The sequence below is a fragment of the Tachypleus tridentatus genome, chromosome 2 (assembly GCF_004210375.1).
Source record: "Tachypleus tridentatus isolate NWPU-2018 chromosome 2, ASM421037v1, whole genome shotgun sequence".
Lineage (NCBI taxonomy): Eukaryota > Metazoa > Arthropoda > Merostomata > Xiphosura > Limulidae > Tachypleus > Tachypleus tridentatus.
Genome location: NC_134826.1, coordinates 28,258,155 through 28,276,819, shown reverse-complemented (window position 1 = coordinate 28,276,819; position 18,665 = coordinate 28,258,155). Strand labels below are relative to the sequence as shown.

The following is an 18,665-nucleotide window of genomic DNA, read 5'->3' as shown; positions in this document are numbered from 1 at the left end:
ACAATGACTTGTGTAACAGGCAGAGTATATTAAAATCTTGTTGTTCAGGGCATTAGAAAAACTTAATTCCAACATCTGTGATAAACATTCATAAATCAAGATAAAATACTGTTTTCCTTTAACACTTTTGCAATGGGCTCAATATAATATACAATAGTTCATATAAACATTTGCACATTTTAATCATTTATACTATAAGTTACCTTGTGATGCAGTGTGTGTGTGTGTATCTTTGCAATATTTGGTAGACTTTTAGTAAAGACAGCAAATACTTTGTAAACAAAAAACATATTTTCTAATGAAGTAATTTTACTAAAGATTTGTTTGTGAAAATATTGAGTTTGTTTCATTACTAGTCTAAGTGTGAAGTGATTTTCATGATATGATTAAAACTTTCATCCCCAAAATATGAAATATTATTTGTGTAATCTCTAAAACCTCCTAAATACATTTCAAATGTTTATTTTTCAGTATGACTTTATATTTTGTCTGTTATTTTATCTGACGTAAATGTGTGGGGTCTGTAAATTCAACCAATCTAATAACTACCATAAAAAATTAAGAAATAAATATAAATTGTTTTTTTTTTTTTCTAAACTACACATTATAACATGAAAATACAAATATTTAATCTAAATAGTTTAAGTCTCATAATGTTATATATTTCTTATTTTTATTGTATTGACCCTACAGTCAAACCTGACTAACATTAAATAACTTGCATTCACACAGCACATGTGCACTCATGCCACTGTATTCAATAATATAAAACTGACCTATAGTCTTTACAAAGGAACCCTGTCTTGACTGTGTTTTAGTGGACTAATAATATTTTGTAATATACACTCACATTTCAGTTGTTACAGATTCTATATGTATACAGATTATTACCATTGTTAATTTTTATTTTTATATAGATATAGAATAACAATAAAATGAATTGTTGATTTCATTTGAACAGATGCATACATGATAGATTAAAAATATGAGTGTTTCTAGAACTGTCACACTTATTCAGCAGGTTACAAGCATTTTTACTTTTTGTTTATATATTATTCTGAAATTACAGTTAATCTGTAATAAGTAGAATAAGCATGATGTTACCTGTTTGTCTTTGAACTGGGTAGAAGAAATAAGAGATCGACTTCCACTCGCTCCTTCACCAAACAGCAGCATCTCAACATCCACCTCACAAAATCTTTCCACTGCATACAATAAACAAAATAACAAATTCTAAGAACCATATTTATTTACATTAATAGCAAAAGGATAATCCTTTACATATCACATAACACTCTCTTTTAAATGGTAGAAAAACTTATTTCAAGTTTAAACACAATGTGATGGGCATGCATTTTTTCACATGCCAGAATGGTGAATGTATATTTATGGAACTTTGGGTTATGACATAAAACAAATTATCTACTGACTACTCATGATGCTTAAAAAACGTTTTGGAAGAAAGACTGAGAGAAGGTTATTTTTCAAATCTTAATCTGATCATGTGAGAAAACTAAAACCAGGAATGCAAAAAACACTTTTACAAACCTTCTACAGCTTTAGTGCTAATACACACTGTACAATCTTCTTTTAAATCTAAAGTGTAGTGATGACTAGATATTCTTCCATCATCTTCTACAAAGAATATGCCTCGAGATATCACTTTATTGCAATCCTGGAAAAAGAGAAAGAGAGAAAAAAAAAGAGAACTGCATTAAATCTGATGCAAATACTTGAGAAAAAAACTTGGATAGATGTTATTAAAGAATAAATTGCAAGTAGATACCCTTTGTCATACAGTAAAGACCATATTACAGTGGAATTAGGCTGAAAAATAATATTAAAAGGTAAGATAACACAAAAGATCTAATTACGCACATTCAACGTGGAGCACGGTGACAAAAATTCCTGATAAAAACCAATGCTGAAGTTATTAAGCAAATGTTATTAAAATTAAGAAGAATAAGAAAAAGACATTGTTAGATCTGAAACTGGATTTAGATAAATAAACCAAAGAAAACAATAAATTCACAAAATAATCAAATAACAGCATAGTAAAATAAATAATACTTCAGCACAGTTACCCATTATTGAAAAAAATCCCTTAATTATACCTATCAACTCTCTGATACCAAGATACCAACATACAATAACAAACATTTCATCTTATTTTCTTAAAACCACTGTACACTACAAAGACACTAGAGCCATGCTTACAGAGACAATAACTCTTTCTGTCTCTATGAAACCAAGACTTATTCCTAAAGAGTAGTTTACAAAACTGAAATGGGAGGATTTCCCCAACCTAAACACCTGGCCAATATCTTAAAAAATACACATACACAATAGCCAACTTTAGGACAAAAGTTAACATGACAGAATACCCTTGTTTTTAACATATCATCCCCTCAACAGATTAGCAACCAATATCATACAAAAACATTTTAAATTACTGATTACTGACTCCACCACAGCAAAAATATTTATTACATTTCCAATGGAGTTTTACAGACATAATCCCAATACTAACTCTACCACAGCAAAAACATTTATTACATCTCCAAAGGAGTTTTACAGACATAATCCCAATATTAAATCCACCACAGCCAAAACATTTATTAAATCTCCAAAGGAGTTTTACAGACATAATCCCAACACTGACTCCACCACAGCCAAAATATTCATTACATGTCCATTGGGGTTTTACAGATACAATCTTAACCTTAAAGACTGTTTTGTACAGTTGAAGTTACAGAACAACAATGCTACTTTGTTGGAACTCATCACAACACCAGAAAAATTTCTTATATCTGTCATATATTTCAATTAACTAATGCATAATAGTACAATATGAATTACAATCTACAATTTGATACCAAACTTATTAAGATACATTCATAAAATAGTAGTTTAATATAAGTTTCAAAGTAAGTCTACAAATGTGACAGCATGCCCTTTGCCCCCACCATAGAAAAACTGGTAGAGATAAAATTAAGAATTTAAAACTTGAATTAGTGGTAATATTTTGATGCTAAATGTATTCACATAGCATGGTAATAAAGTAATTTTATTAAGTTTTGGGTGTAACTCACTAAAACCATGTGCAGAAAAGAAGCCCATAAGGAAATAACTATGTCAGCAACTTACCTCTAGTGAGCTACTAGTTATGGAGTAATGAGCTGCATCAAAACATTTTCTTCTATTCAAACATGAACATAATTAACGAAGACTAAGCACTTTCTTCCATGTGTACAAGTGAAAAAGTAATGAATAAATACTAAATATTATCTTCTAGACTGATATGTTACAGAATAAGGAACTAGAATAACAAAAATTAACAGTTAAGTGTAAATGGCAAGATATAATCAACTAAGAATAAGCAAGATCTTCCATGTGTACATGTGAAGGAGGAATGAATAAGATATAAACATTACCTTCTATGTGGACATGTTAAGGTTGGTTGGTTGATTTGGTGTTTTATGGCACAAAGCAGCTAGGTTATCTGTGCCAAACATCCAGTGAAATGTTAAAATTAAAGTAAATTTAGTAAAATTCATAAAAGGAAATGAAAGTAAAACAAAACAAAGATGACTAACGAGTAGTTCAAACAACATCATTAGTCACTTGAAGTTGGCCTTTCCAGTCCTGATTTTGAGTTACTTGATATTACAGCCATTTTCTAATTTCAAATTGAACCAGATGGACTGTAATTCTTAAAAGGGAATCACATAAAAAAGGCCTAATGTATAAATTAAAAAATGGCATTAAAACATTAACGGCCTTTAAAAAACTACAAACATTTCCAAGGTGGACAGTGTCACCATCACCAATAACACTGTCTAACATTATGGATAAAACTTGGGACAGAACATGTTTAAAATGGTGCTGTTGTTGAGAGTCATAACGATGGAAAGAAAGTAAACTGTGACTTATTGTGACTTGAGTGTTACAGAGACTACACATTAGTGCATCAGTTCCAGATAAAAGAAAATGAGTTAAAAACTGTGACCAATGCATGGTCTAGTCAGTACAACTTCCTCTTTCCAATCCTCAAGGCCAAAAGTCCAATACAGGGTTTTATTTGGAAAAGCTTGTTTTCATGTTGCTCACTCCAAGTCTACTGCCAGCTGGCACAGAGCCAAGCCATGAATACAGGACCATAGTCCATGTATGGAAGAGGCACAGCGGTGATAATGCCAAAGCAGACAGATTTAGCTGCAGCATCAGAGAGCTTGTTCCCGCTAATATCAATGTAGCCTGGTATCTAGAAAAACTGGATAGAAGTAGATGTTAAAGAGAAATGGGCTAGTTGGTTTTGAATATCAGCGAGAACAGGGTGTGAACTAACATGAAGAGATTCCAGGGCCAGTAGAGAACTAAGCGAGTCAGTATAAATAGTGCAGTTTGAATACTGATTAGCTTCTATGTGATTTAGGGCAAGAGAAATGGCATAAAGTTCAGCAGTGAACATAGAAGTTGTAGAGGGAATTCTGCACACAACCACCAAACCACAACAAACCATGGCAGAGCCCACACAGTCGCCTGATTTCGAAAAATCTGTATAAATAGGAATGGAAGGATGGTTCAAAAGATGTTCAGCAAATAACAGACAGTATTTCCAATCAGGAGTGTCTGCTTTTCTCAGATGGCTTAATGATAGATCACATTTGGGGATTGTAAGAAGCCATGGTGGAATGGGCTGACCAGTGGATACATCAATGTTATTCAAGGACAGACCCAATTAACCTAACAGTGCCTGGATACAAAGGCCAAAAGGAGCAATGGCAGATCATCTGTTCCAAAAAGGATGGCCCACTGAGAAAGGAAAACACAACCCCAGATGGGATGTATTAGTAAGGAACAAAGTTTCACAGCATATAGTAAAGGCAGTTGCAAATGGCAGAGGTGCAAAGGAGGTTCATGAGACTCTATGTATAAGCTCTGTATTGGGGAAGTGCAGAAATCTCCAGTGCAGAGCCAAAGTCTTTAAGGCCAATATTCTGGCAGAGCCATAGACCAGTGATCCATAGTCAAGTTTCGATTGAATAAGAACACAATATATCTTTAGCACAAAACATCGATCTGCTCCCCAAGTGGTGGAAGAGAGAACATGGAGGATGTTCAGTGCTCTTGTACACTTGACCTGTAGCAGCTTGATGTGTGGTATAAAGGTCAACTTACTGTCAAAGATAAGCCCCAAGAACTTTGTCTCAGGGACCACAAGCACCACAACTTCACAGATATGGAGTTCAGGATGAGGATGAATACCCCGTTGGCAACAAGAGTACATGCAAACGGTTTTAGAGAAAGAGAAGTTAAAGTTCAGTAAATTATTGAGGGCAGTCTGTAGCTGCTGCTCAATACACCTCATGTTCAACAACTTACATGAGATGTGAAAGTCATTGATATAGAGCCCGTTTGCAACACCGAGAGGGAGTTGTTTAGTGATGGCATTAATCTTTATACTGAAAAGCATGACACTCAAAACACATCCCTTAGGGACTCCAAATTCCTGTAGAAAAGAACGGGAAAATGTTGAATCAACACTAACTTGGAATCTCTTGTCCATTAAAAAATTTTTAATAAAAATGGGTAAATGGCCATGTAACCCATATATATGGATGTCTCGCAAAATGCCATACCTTCATGTTGTATCATAAGCCTTCTCAGTGTCAAAGAATATTGTTACAAGATACTGTCATTTGAGAAAGGCTTCTCTGATTGAAGTTTCAAGTCGAATCAGGTGGTCCATGGAGGAGCGCTGTCGTTGGAACCCACACTGGGTGGGCAAGAGGAGGTTGTTTAATTTGAGGAATCAAACAAGATGAGCATTAACCATCCTCTCTAAGGTCTTACATAGACAGCTCGTCAAAGCAATTGGATAGTAGTTTGAAGGAATCTTCCTAGACTTAGAGAAAAGTAAGACAACAACCTGGTGTCAGCCATCAGGAAAAACATTCTCCTGCCAGATACTGTTAAAAACAATCGGATGAATAGCAAGAGAAGCAGAAGATAGATGATGCAGCATTTCATAGTGTATATCATCAGGTCCAACTGATGTACTACCAGACCGATGAAGGGCCAGTTTGATTTCCACAAGTGTAAAGGGACAATTATAGTTATAGAGACAATCAGCTCGAAAGGAAAGAGGTGATCGCTCTGCCTGAGTCTTGGTGGCTAAGAAGGTGGAGGAAGAAGCAGAAGTGATAGATACCTAGCAAAAGCTTTTACCTAGAGCAGTGGTTCTTAACCTTTTTCAGTGTTTGCACCCCTTTCAAATCAGTAATCATTTCTCGCACCCCCTGGAAACTTAAATATAAAAAAAGCTAAAAATACAAAGTTGATGTAATCAAAAATTTTTTTTTAATCTTCATACATACAGCATACCTTTTTTCAAGACAAAAATTCAGGGTACATAATGAAAAATTAATTTCAATTTTGTTAATGATGTTTTATTTAGCCTGTAATGCACAGTAAACTTAGTGACTTCGTTGCTGCTGTTTTTTTCTCTATGATCTGCATCAAATCTTGGCGTCTTTGTACTGAGTGCCACTCGCATGTCATGTTCAGAATTCAGCCAATTTCTGCATTTTGTTTGGATGTGAAGTAGACAAGAAAATCCTTGTTCACACAAGTAAGTAGTTGCAAATGGTACCAGCACTTCAAGAGCTTTCTTTGCTAATGCAGGGTATGCTTCCAGCTGAGAAGCCCAGAAGTGTTCCAGTTGACTATTGGTGAACTCCATTTGGATTTCACGATTGTGTCTAAGGTCGATGAGATCTTCCTTGATGCCGCTGACATCTTCCAAATTCTGCATGAAAGGATTCAGGATCCAGTTGTCATAGGTTTGCAGCTCTCCACACGAGAAGTAACCCTCAAATGAAGTACGCAGCATCTGCATATGTTCAACAACTTTTGCAACAAAGTCTGGATGCAGGGTAGAATTTTCTGTGACTGTCTCTTCCAGGCAGGGGAAATTTGCCAAATTCCCCATCTTCACACGCTTTATCCACAAGACAAGTTTTTCTTTGAATGCAGCCAATTTCGTGCTTGCAGTCACAATGTTGAGTCCCCTTCCTTCCAGAGAGAGATTGAGTTCATTGAGAGCTAAAAACACATCAGCCAAATAGGCAAGCATCTGAACAAAACTAGGTTCTTTGAAATATATAGCCAGTTCTTGTACCCTTTCACGGAGAAACTGATGAATTTCTCCTCTCAGTTCAAACACACGAAACAGCACACGACCGCGTGACAACCACCTCACTTCAGTGTGGTACAAAAGAACAGTGTGTTCCTGACCCATTTCCTCACAAAGTGACTGAAACAATCGATGATTCAAAGCTTGGCTGCAAATAAAGTTTACAACCTTGACACAAATATCCAGAGTTTTCTTGAGATCTGGGGGCAATGTCTTTGCTGCAAGAGAGTGACGATGAAGAAAGCAGTGAGTGATTTTCAGATTAGGAACTTCTTTCCTCATTAATGCAGCAAACCCAGAACGATTGCCCAGCATTGCTGGTGCACCATCTGTACATATTGAACCAATTTTGTCAAGATGAAGTTCGTTTCTTGAGAAAAATTCTTGTATTTTGTTAAGCACATCTATAGCTTGTGCAGTTGTCTTTAAGGACTGACAGAAAAGGAAACTTTCTTCCACTTTTTTCTCCTTCACGTAACGAACTACTGCCAATAGCTGACAACAGTTGGATACATCTGTTGATTCATCCACTTGTAGGCTAATCTTAACTGGACTAGCCTTGATGTCAGCTACAACTTGTTCCAGGATGTCAACACTCATGTCGATGATTCGGTTATGGATTACATCATTTGACAAAGACACTTGTTGGAGTTTCTTCTCAGCTTCCTTGCCGATAACAATCTTTGCCATTTCAAGGGCACATGGCTTGATCAGTTCCTCACCAATTGTATGGGGTTTCTTTGAGTTAGCAATCTGGTATGCAACTTCATAAGAAGCACGCAGTAAAGGTTTCTCTGTTGGCGAAAATCCATAAGTCGGCAATGTGCCAACCTGATCAAACCTAGCTCTTTTCACCCTTAATGTCACAATGTCATTTCCTGCATCCCTGCCACCATGTTTGTTCTTGAAATGTTCATCAAGCTTTGATGGCTTCAAGTTCGCATTGGAGAAGAGTGTGCTGCACAAGATACACTGTGGACGTTGTGTCCCATCCTTCTCTGTAGTACAGGTGAAACCAAACTTGACATATTCGTCATTCCACTTTTGTTTCTTCGACATACTGCAGACAAATCTGGAAAAGAAACACATTCATGTGTAGGTGTTTTCTTTTTTTTTTATGAATTATCTCTAAAATATGTGATGGAGAGACTGAAATACCTGGTTTAATCAGTAGATTTGTAGGCATGACAATACATTCTATGAAAATATTGTAACGGCTACACTGCTACAGTGATGATGTGTTATGTAAACAACCCATCGCTCATTTAAATAAATGTGTAGAAAGCAAAATCTGAAATAATACATAACCAATCTTCCACCCTACTGTTATGCATCAGAAAAAAAAATAACATTGAAACAGGGAGACCATAACTCACGTGTTGATGGCACGGATGGGTGGTGTGGACTGAGACGTGATGATAACCTCCCTCTCTCTCCGTGTTGCGCACGTGTCCTGTACGCGTCCCTTCCTCGTCCATCCAAACGACATACCCGTTTGTTTACCCTGTATTGGAATCTGATGCAACTTTACCACTTCATTAGGAAATCAGGTTTAGGTTTAACTTTATCTTGGAACACTGCTGAAGCAAAAATGTTTCTTCTTAGGAGAAATATAAAGCATACTCTTATGTAAAAATATAGATTTGCTTTAATTATTCATGGGCATCCTCACACCCCTTGGAAATCATCTTCGCACCCCCTAGGGGTGCGGGCACCCCTGGTTAAGAACCCCTGACCTAGAGCATTGGCAATGCTCTGGGTATCAGCTACTTCCTCACCATAAGAGAGCAAGATCGAGAGGGGGACAGAATAGTATTGCCCACTGACCTTTCAAATCTTGTCCCATATGACTTTGGAACTGGTGGTAGAAGATATGCTGGTTGTGAACTTAATCCAAGATTCATTTTGACTTTCACGTCTTACCCACTGAGCACGTGCATGGGCCTGCTGGAAAGCGATGCAGTTGGAAAGTGTGGGATATCTACAGAAAGTATCCCAGGCCTGTTTTTGAGCCTTCTTTGCTATGTGGCAGGCAGGATTCCACAACGGATAAGGATATCATAGAAAACGTGTCAAGGTTTTAAAAATACACTGAGCAGCTGCTTGTATAATACAGTCAGATACTGCTGCCACACAGTCGTCTATTGATGGCTTACAGACGATGGCAGGATCACATTCTGCAAGAGCAGTGAAAGAGGGCCAGTTTGTGTGATCCAGCTTCCACTGGAGCATGCAGGTTGTGTGACATTGACCACGGCCAGTCTCTCTTAAAATTAAAGAAAAATTATCATTGCCTCATGGATTATTGTCAACCTTCCATGAAAAATGAATAGTGAAGGGGAGCAAACTGAGAGATCAATAGCAGTAAAGAACAGACTAAGTGCATGAAAATAAGTAGAAGAACCAGTATTGAAAAGAGAATGGTTGTGATCAGAGAGCATACACTCAACAGAGCGACCCCTCCTATCAATATCAGCACTTCCCCAGAGGGGATGATGTCTATTAAAGTCCCTCAGGATTAAAAAGGGAGACGGAAACTGTTCAATGAGAGCATCAAGGTCTGCTTGATCACATGTTTCTCCAAGTGACAGGTAGAGAGAACAAACAGTGATAGTATGACCCAAGGAAACATGGATGGCTATTGCCTCCAAGGGTGTGTCGAGTGGCAAAGACAGGGTGGGCACATGCTGATCAACCAATAGTGCCACCCCACTCGTCCATCACACAGCCTGTCATTTCTGTACAAAGAAAACTGCTAAAAGGTGACTGTATCAGCAGGTGTCAGAAATGCTTCCTGTAAGGAAAGACATACAGGATGGTAGGAAGCAAACAGTGTTTTGATGCCATCCAGATTAGAACGTAAACCTTGACACTTCCATTGTATCAAGGTGGCCATTTTGACTTATGTGTAGGCAAACTGAGTGGAAAACCTTTTTTGTTTATGACACGTCTTTTTTTTTTACTGTCTTTACTCGAGGGTCAATTGGGCAGGTCTTTACTGTTGGAAGAGAATTTCAGCAACTGAGGACATGAATGAATGAATGATTGTGTTTCATCTTGGGGTGGGAGAGGGAGATGTATCCAAGGAAATGCCTGTACCTGGAATCAAAGGAAGTGGATCTTGGGATTTGTTGGAATGTATGTAAGGGACAGAGATGGGTGTTGAAGTTGATTCATCAACTATTTTAACCATTGAAGTCAAAAGACTTTTCATTTGTTTTGAAATCGATTCTTTTGGAGGCACAGAGAGATCTGTTTACACTCCCACTGTAGTTGTGGAACAAAGTGCAGCAGCATATGTCCAAGATGAAGTGGTGGACAGCAACTTTTGAGTCTCAGGATAAGTAAAGTTATGAATCATTTTCAATTGCTGCACCTCTTTTTCTTCCAACTATTTAGGGCAAGAACAAAATTAGGATGGGTGAGAACCATTGCAACTGACACAATGAGGATCTGTTTCACACTCACTGGCATTATGATCCTTGCCACCGCAACAAGCATATGTCAAGGAACAACAACTTGACGTCTTTGAGTCACTAAACCGCTGACACTGGAAACATCACAGAGGGTTTGGCATGTATGGCCATACCCTGCAATTAAGATAACCTAGTTTGATTGTGGCAGGTAAACATGGTGATGTAAATGTCAGAATGAGAATATTGGTTGACATCGTAATTCCATATTTGTGAGTGGAGATACGCCTCACTGCAAAACTCATTGAGTGGAGAAATCAGCGAAAATCTCTGACTCGAGGATGTTCTTCAAATTCCTCTCAACAGTAACTCCTTGAGATGAATTCAAAGTAGCATGAGGTGTAACCTCAATAGGTATATCCCCAATTGCCTCTGAATGCAAGAGAAGTTCACTGTGTTGAAATGTGGATATTTCCATCAATATGTCACCAGATCAAAACTTCTTTACTGACTTTAAAAAGCCAGCAAGTCCATCTATTCCTTCTGAATGAAAAAGGGAGATATATGCCCTAAAAGTTTGTTTGAAAGAGAATGTAGGATAAGAAAGTGAGGTATTTACAGGCATTAGAGATGTTGAAGATTGGTGCTCAGAATCTTCAAGATGTGGTCGTTTACCTATTGACTGTTTTTTCACTATTTTATTTAAGTTTTTACTTGGAGGATCCATAATAAATAAAGGAAATTTACAATGTCAAACAAGGACACTGCAGTAACACCAGGGTTTCATGTGCACTATACCCAAACACCAGCATCAGATACATTGTCCACAACACCTGTTAAGAATATCCAATACTGGTACTTGGTTGACCCTTTCCCAAGTCAACCAGCCAATTTATCGAAGGAAAGCCACCCCAAGGCTGCCCGTTTAGAGAAATTCTAGACCAAAGTGGTGTGTTAGGGTTGGACCCTTCATCCACCAGAATCCTCAACTCCCTTTCACAGGTCCCCATGTGGGTGGATGTTTAAATCCCAAAGGAGGTAAACTGAAAAAACAGAACCTTCCCTGAAAGGTCCCCTCACCACATACAGGGATCCACACCGAGGGGGATGTGTTAAGGAATAATCAACCAGAACGAAATATTAATATCTACATGTGATATGCTGACAAGAAGGTAAATATGACTAAATATAATATATTAAGTGGTACATGTTAAGGAATAAGTAATTATTAATAAACATTATATTCTATGTGGTACAAGTTAAGGAGGAAGAAGCCATATCTAAACAGTAACTTCTATGTGTTACCTGGGAAGGCAGTATAACAAGGTATAAAACAACAGGAGGGAATTTGTACCCAAAGAATATGTCAGGGAGAATAAAGGAAACCATGGGCATAAGGTATACGTAATGTAGGTGGGAAAATTCAAAAGTTATTCACTAGGTACAGAAGTATTAAAATTTCCACGAAGAGAAATGTGTTCCAGGAATGGAATAAGAGGGTCCTGAAAACAACATGGAAACCACAATACTTTGGACAATGTTTGTCACAGTCTGAATAAGCAAAACTGGATATAATTGTAAGTGAACTTTGTTCACACTCCTGCACAAAACAAAAAGAATTCACATTAATATGTGAATTCATATTGAAAAGCTGAAAATAAAACTATAGTTGTTGAAGTAAAATACTTTAACCACCCTCATCGAAACCAAACATGCCTTTGCACAACTGTGCCAGAAAAAGAATATGGATTTTCATATGTGAATGTAGAGGAATCATTTGCTAAAGGAAGTGTGTTGCACTCCAATTGGTGGAAGGTTTGGCTTTGTGATATGTCATCACACAGTAGTGCCATCTCATTTGAAATTTAAGTGGGTGTTTCATGTGTGTAGTGGCATACTGGTCTCTCAGACAAAAAACAAGACTTCTAAAGGAAAATAGCTAATCTGTGTAGAGAGGTAAAAGATCTCATCAGAAATGCTGTTATTATGTGCTTACGTTTGTTATAAATTTACATATTTTACATTCTAAAGCCAGTAAAATGGACAGAAGAGATAAATTTATAAGTAATTGAAGAATACTTAGGTCTGCCAACACATGCTTAAACGTTTTTTAAGTATATAATATTTTAATTAATATTATTCTCATGATAGATTACATGGTACCTTTCTTTTCATTTTACACTCAAGTGAGAGGCATAGGCTGTTTTTATGTATGTATGGTTGGGGATGAGAGTACTTTTATTTAGTTTTCAGAATTATACAGAATAGGTCTATGAGTGACTGATGTTTATTCTTTATTTGATTTTATTACTGGACAACTATTTTCCCATAATTGGTTACAGACTGAATACATAGTTTGGTTCAAAACATTACTGGTTCAAGCATCTCAAGTTGGCTCTCTAAGAATTTCAAATGTTTTCACCTTTACTTTAATAGCAGGTTTTACCCACGTGGATGTAGAACTATATAGTTTTTTGTCATTTTATTATGTCTCAACTTTGAATTTTTGTATTACACTTTAGAATATTTTTCTTTCCTTATTTCGTGTTGCTGGCAACTTCTGACAACATATACATGAGTTTAATTTTGTAATTTTTAATTAATTATTACTATTATAACCCTCTCTCCACAAGCATATTTTTCTTCACATGTCACAAGATTTGTAGTGAATTACATTCAAAATTTAATTAAACCACTTTTTATTTCAAGACATAGCAATATGTATAGCGTAAGAAACAACTAATAATCCATATTTTAAAAGTATATAGGTTTTAGTTTCTTACTGTTATAAGGTAATATTTTTTAATCCTGAATTTTCCCTAGTATTGTGATATTTTCTCTGTAGACATCTACCCTCACTCTAATTTTTACCACCTCTTTAAGAAGTATAAAATTTAACATAAATTACTCCTTATAATATTATCATCTCTCAGACAAAGCATAATTTTATAGCCTTCAATCTTATTTGCTTACAGAGTCATCAAACTAAATATTAGATGCTTCTTGCCACACCCACCTGTCATATCCTCCCATTGATAAATTGTCAATACCTATCTCTGCTGTTCAATACCTTATTATTTATAACCAACAGAGAGCCAAGGTGTTATTTAATAAAATGATGTATCATATTATTTTGTTTTCTGTACAGAAAATTGTCTGTTTCACTTTCATTTCAAGTTTTATTCTTAAATACAGTGATGAGCTTAGATTAATTTTTAGCAATCTTGTTGCATAGTTAGGAAGCCAAAAATGGTGAAGTTATAGGATAATGTTTATTTTTTGCATATTACTATTCTGTATTCTTTGGTGCATTATTTAACTAAACAAAACATTATTTAGTGTAAAAAGGTGAGGTTTTAAATGTTATCAGGAGTTGAAAGCAATAAAAAAGAAGACCCAGATAAGTACTTTATTTTTGTTTTTCATTTTCATGTGTACCCTTTATTAATTATTATAAAAGTAAATCAAATGTAAAATAGTAAAATTTTTAGGTTGGTTAAGGTTAGAGTGGGTAAATTAAATAATGATAACGTAATAACAATATTTCACTCAGTATGCTCACAAGCAACTTGTGCATAATGTAGTTCAATAGCTTAATGTGAGCTGCATGTCTGCCAAGTTATTTATAACTTACAACTATGTGAATAGCAGATAGACAGCCCAAAAGGCAATAAAACAATAAAATATATAAGTATAAACAGATGTATACTGTTATGTGTTTAAAGCTATTTAGATTAAACAAATGTAGTTTCATGTTACAATTTGAAGTAATTCTAGAAAGAAAAAACTTACATAAGTATTGCACGTGAAGTACACAACACTACTCACATTAAACAAGAAACAAATATAACTCTTTAAGTAACACTATCTGCAACCCCATCCAGTTTAGAGTGTAGAATTCAAGATTTTTTGTCTGGACCTCTGCAAGGACTGATATTTGAATCATGACTAGATGTAATACTTCTACTAAATATGAAAATCATTTGGAAAAATAATCTGTTATGTTTGATGTTCAGGTGCATGGCATGTGAGAACAACAGATGTTTGGTACAGGAGCGTTTAGAGTTTGCTTACGTGAGAGACAAAGAGAAAATGTGGTCTTAGTTTACAAGAGAGTTGCAAGATTTTTACAAGATCTGTTGGGGTAGTTACGATCAGAGAAAAAGGATTCCAGTTCTATGGCACTAACATTGAGAATCATCAGGTACAGTACATTAATATTTGTAACCTTGGAATGTTATTTTTCATATGTACTGTATGACATGAATCAGAAATGTAAATAGTTGTGAGCATCTGTGGGTTTATAAGGAATACTAGTCATGATTTTATTGGAAATTACAGAAAGATTATACCCAGAAATGGTAATGATGAACCATAAATGTTTATATGTATAGCCCTCTCCTCTTGATCTATGCCTACTTATACAACATTTAAAAAATAAGATAAATTTGTCCTCAAGAAATGACGAAGGGCCAGGTCCCCTTATCTAGATGTGCACTTGTTTGTACAACATTAAAGAACAGTTATTAACGGACAAAAATACTGAGGTCCAAACCAACTAAACTACCCTACTCTAGATATGAGCTTGCTTATGTAACATTGACGAATACAGTTATGCTCTCATAAATTAAAAATATTAGCACAAAGCAAAAACCAGTACATTTACACTTTGGAAATGTAACCTCTCACAAATTTACCACTATATGTTTATTTTAATACCAATATTTGTTTTAGTACAGTATTTTTTTTATGCATGTAAAGTAAATTGTTACCTATGTATTACACAAGTCCCGTCTGTTCTCTAAACTTGTAGAAGATTCTTTGTTTTAAAAAAAAGTCTTGTGAGTTTTCAAACATTGTTGAATGTTCTGGAATATCACCTTAAACTATATAAACCAATGTGTAAAAAGACAGTCAGTATGCTGTAGGCCTTAGGAGCTATAATTCTGATTAACACCTTTTAATCAAAATCTATAGAATTTGACCAGGAACATTTACATATTTTGAACATTACAAACGATTTCACTTCAGTGAATCAACTTTGGACAACAGTGTTTCTATGAGGAAATTAAATTTCTTCTGTAGAAGTCAGCTTACATATGGCATTAGACCAACTGAGCTAACCAGCTTAAGCAAGGAAGACAATATAAACTCAGAATTAATTTGCTCGTTATGGATCTGAAATGTTGATAAAATATTCAGTTATAGATCACACATAAGATCTAGTATTGTCTGTAAGTTTGTAAAACTGTTGTATATAAAATACTATTTGTAATAACTGTTATTATAAATTGCACTGTTGTTTGTATATTAAAATAACTTTGTATTAAGAAAGAAAATTGTGTGTATCAATCTTGTTGGCAAATATCATAAATCTGATGCATATTAACACTTAATTAGGCTTCTATATTCAAATTCAAATTTTCAGTTATCTGAAATACTAATATGTAACATAAATAACATGATAAATTAGAGAATCATCTGAAATAAATTGTAAAAAATAATAAGTTGGGGGCTTGTGTCTAAGATCTGATTCAGATGCAAAATCCATTCAAAATTAAATTTCTTATCTTAATTCAATTTATATTTATCAGTGCCAACAAGATTTGATCATGTCTGATTATCAAAGTTTTTTTGAATCATTCTTCCTCAAACAATTACGAAAATATTAAAGATAATTTCTTGAAATTGCTAAAATGTTAGAAGTTAAAAAAATCAACTGAGAAAAAATAAACTAAAAAGTGTATTGTTGAAATATTAGTCGATGATGATTTCTTGTCTAAGGAAGCATTAGGGGAATATTCTAGTGTCTCCACTAGTCAACCAGAGTTTAGCAATAAATATAATTAAGAAATCCAAATAAAACTAAAAAAAATCAAGCTTGAATAAGCCCACATTGAAGCCTAGAAAGAGGAAGCCCATTTCTAAGCAGAATGAGAAAGTAAACATCTCAAGGCTGAATAAGCCTGTATTGAAGCCGAAAAGAAATTAGGCTGAATGAAATGGAAATTCGATTCTGATCAACTAAGACAAAATGACAGCTTTGAACTGATTAATATAGTAAAGTATCAACATTTAATGAAAATGAAGATGATAAATACTTCCAATATTTTGAAAAAGTTGCCCAAACCATGGAATGGCCCACCAAAAATGGTTATTATTGTTATAAATTGCTTTGACTGGTAAAGCCCAAGAAGTTTATGCTGCTCTTTCACTAGAAGATTGCACCAATTATGATAAGGTTAAAATAGCTATTCTCAAAGTATATGAGTTAGTAGCAGAGGCTTATCACAAAAAGTTTCGAGGTTATTACAAACAAGATAATCAAATTTATATGGAATATGCTAACAAAAGATAAAGAAGTGACAGTTCTGTAAAACTGAATACAGAAAGTCACATGCATCATGAGAATTCCATTTTTATGTTGCACTCTTATTGGTGAAGGGTGATGCATGATGACTTGCTAGAATTATGCACTGGAGTCAGTTAATTCTAATAAAGAAGGCTTGTGACATGATGCATAAAAAATATTTTGCATATAGAGTTTAGCAAAGAACAAGAATAGCTATTTATATGAGTGAAGGTGATATACTGTATCGAGATATATGTTTGACAACTTTTGGTAAATTTATTTATGGAGCTGAGCATTTAAAACATGTAATTCTAAAAGAGAAATTAAATTCCAAGAAGAATGACAAATTTTTAAAGTTAATACCAACAGCCTTCATAATAATAAATATATATCATATAGTTAAATTAAGTTAAATTGACTCATTTGGAACTGAGATGATTAAAAAATATTTAAATTCTCTTTCTATGATATTCTTAAAACACATTTAACTTTTAGATAAAAAAATACTATAAATTAATATTACACTGAAAACAACTTGACCCAAATGAGAAATTTGAGTAAAATTGTACCTGGTGATTTAGCAGAAGTACTGGAGTATCCCGACAATCATTCTGGCTTGACGAAAGACACAGACTATCCTGATAACTTTCTTGGGGTGATAGAAACTCTAACCTGTCATCTGAATCACTCTTGTATGGTGAAAGGCATTGACTATCTGGTGAATCACTTTTATCCAATGCACGTTTAGAACGACTTGATTCTGTGAATAATTATAAATTTATAATTTTCTGTTATTTATAAAACATACAAGTATTCAACAAATATATATATATATGTCAAGAGAATATTAATACTGAAGAGTTAAATAAAACAAAACATTCATTAATAAAACAGTTGTGTTATCCTTTCATAGAACTGGACAAAAAAATTTAGCTCCAAAAACATAAAAGTTATATCAAGTTTCTGTATTTACAATAATTATATGTTATTCAATAACCAGGTTCCTAAACAACTAATAGGAGTTCCAATGGGGACTAACTACTCTACTTGTATACTAAATTTATATCTTTACTTTCATGAGGGCAGGTTTATTGAAAACTACTAAACTCAGATGTTTTTATTTTAACTTACAGATATATAGATGATGTAATTAGTATAAAATATCCTGAAATAAATAATGTTACTAACACTATTTATCCAGTAGAATTAGAAACTTAAAATACTTCGATAGCTAATACAGAAGTACATTATTTAGATTTAGAAATTAAAATAAGGTTAAAAGAAAATAATTTGCTTTTCCTATATGTGGTTTACCCTATTTTAATAGTAATGTACCATATCCTTCTGTTACAATCATTATAGCTTCACAATTATTCAGATTTTGTAAAATCTGTAATAAATTACAATATTTTATCAGTAATGTTGAAATACTAATACAAAAAACCATACAGAATGGATTTAATAAACTATAAATAAAATTATTAATATATTCTGTAATAAAGATAAGAATGTATTAAATAAATGTAAATAAAAAATTAAAGAAACTTTATTAAAAAATTCTGATAACTATTTTTAGTTGTGAATAAGATCATTTAACATCTTGGCACTACTTTAAACAGATATCTTACATCCTATCAGACACTTACAAATTTAAACTACTACACACAAATCTAATGAAGACACACGAAACGCAACTAAACAA

The 18,665-nt window shown here is 34.3% G+C and overlaps 1 protein-coding gene across 5 annotated transcripts in view; it reads right to left on the bottom strand.

Moving 5' to 3' along the window:
• Nucleotides 1-18,665, bottom strand: part of LOC143239967 (EF-hand calcium-binding domain-containing protein 7-like) — a 96,409-nt gene that overhangs the window by 36,388 nt on the left and 41,356 nt on the right. For all 5 annotated transcript variants that reach the window (XM_076481680.1, XM_076481690.1, XM_076481703.1 and 2 more), the window contains 3 exons: nucleotides 17,533-17,723; nucleotides 1,549-1,675; nucleotides 1,105-1,205 (listed from right to left, as the gene is read on the bottom strand). In XM_076481680.1, the coding sequence (XP_076337795.1) occupies nucleotides 1,105-1,205; nucleotides 1,549-1,675; nucleotides 17,533-17,723 (419 nt within the window). The remainder of the gene's footprint in view (nucleotides 1-1,104; nucleotides 1,206-1,548; nucleotides 1,676-17,532; nucleotides 17,724-18,665) is intronic.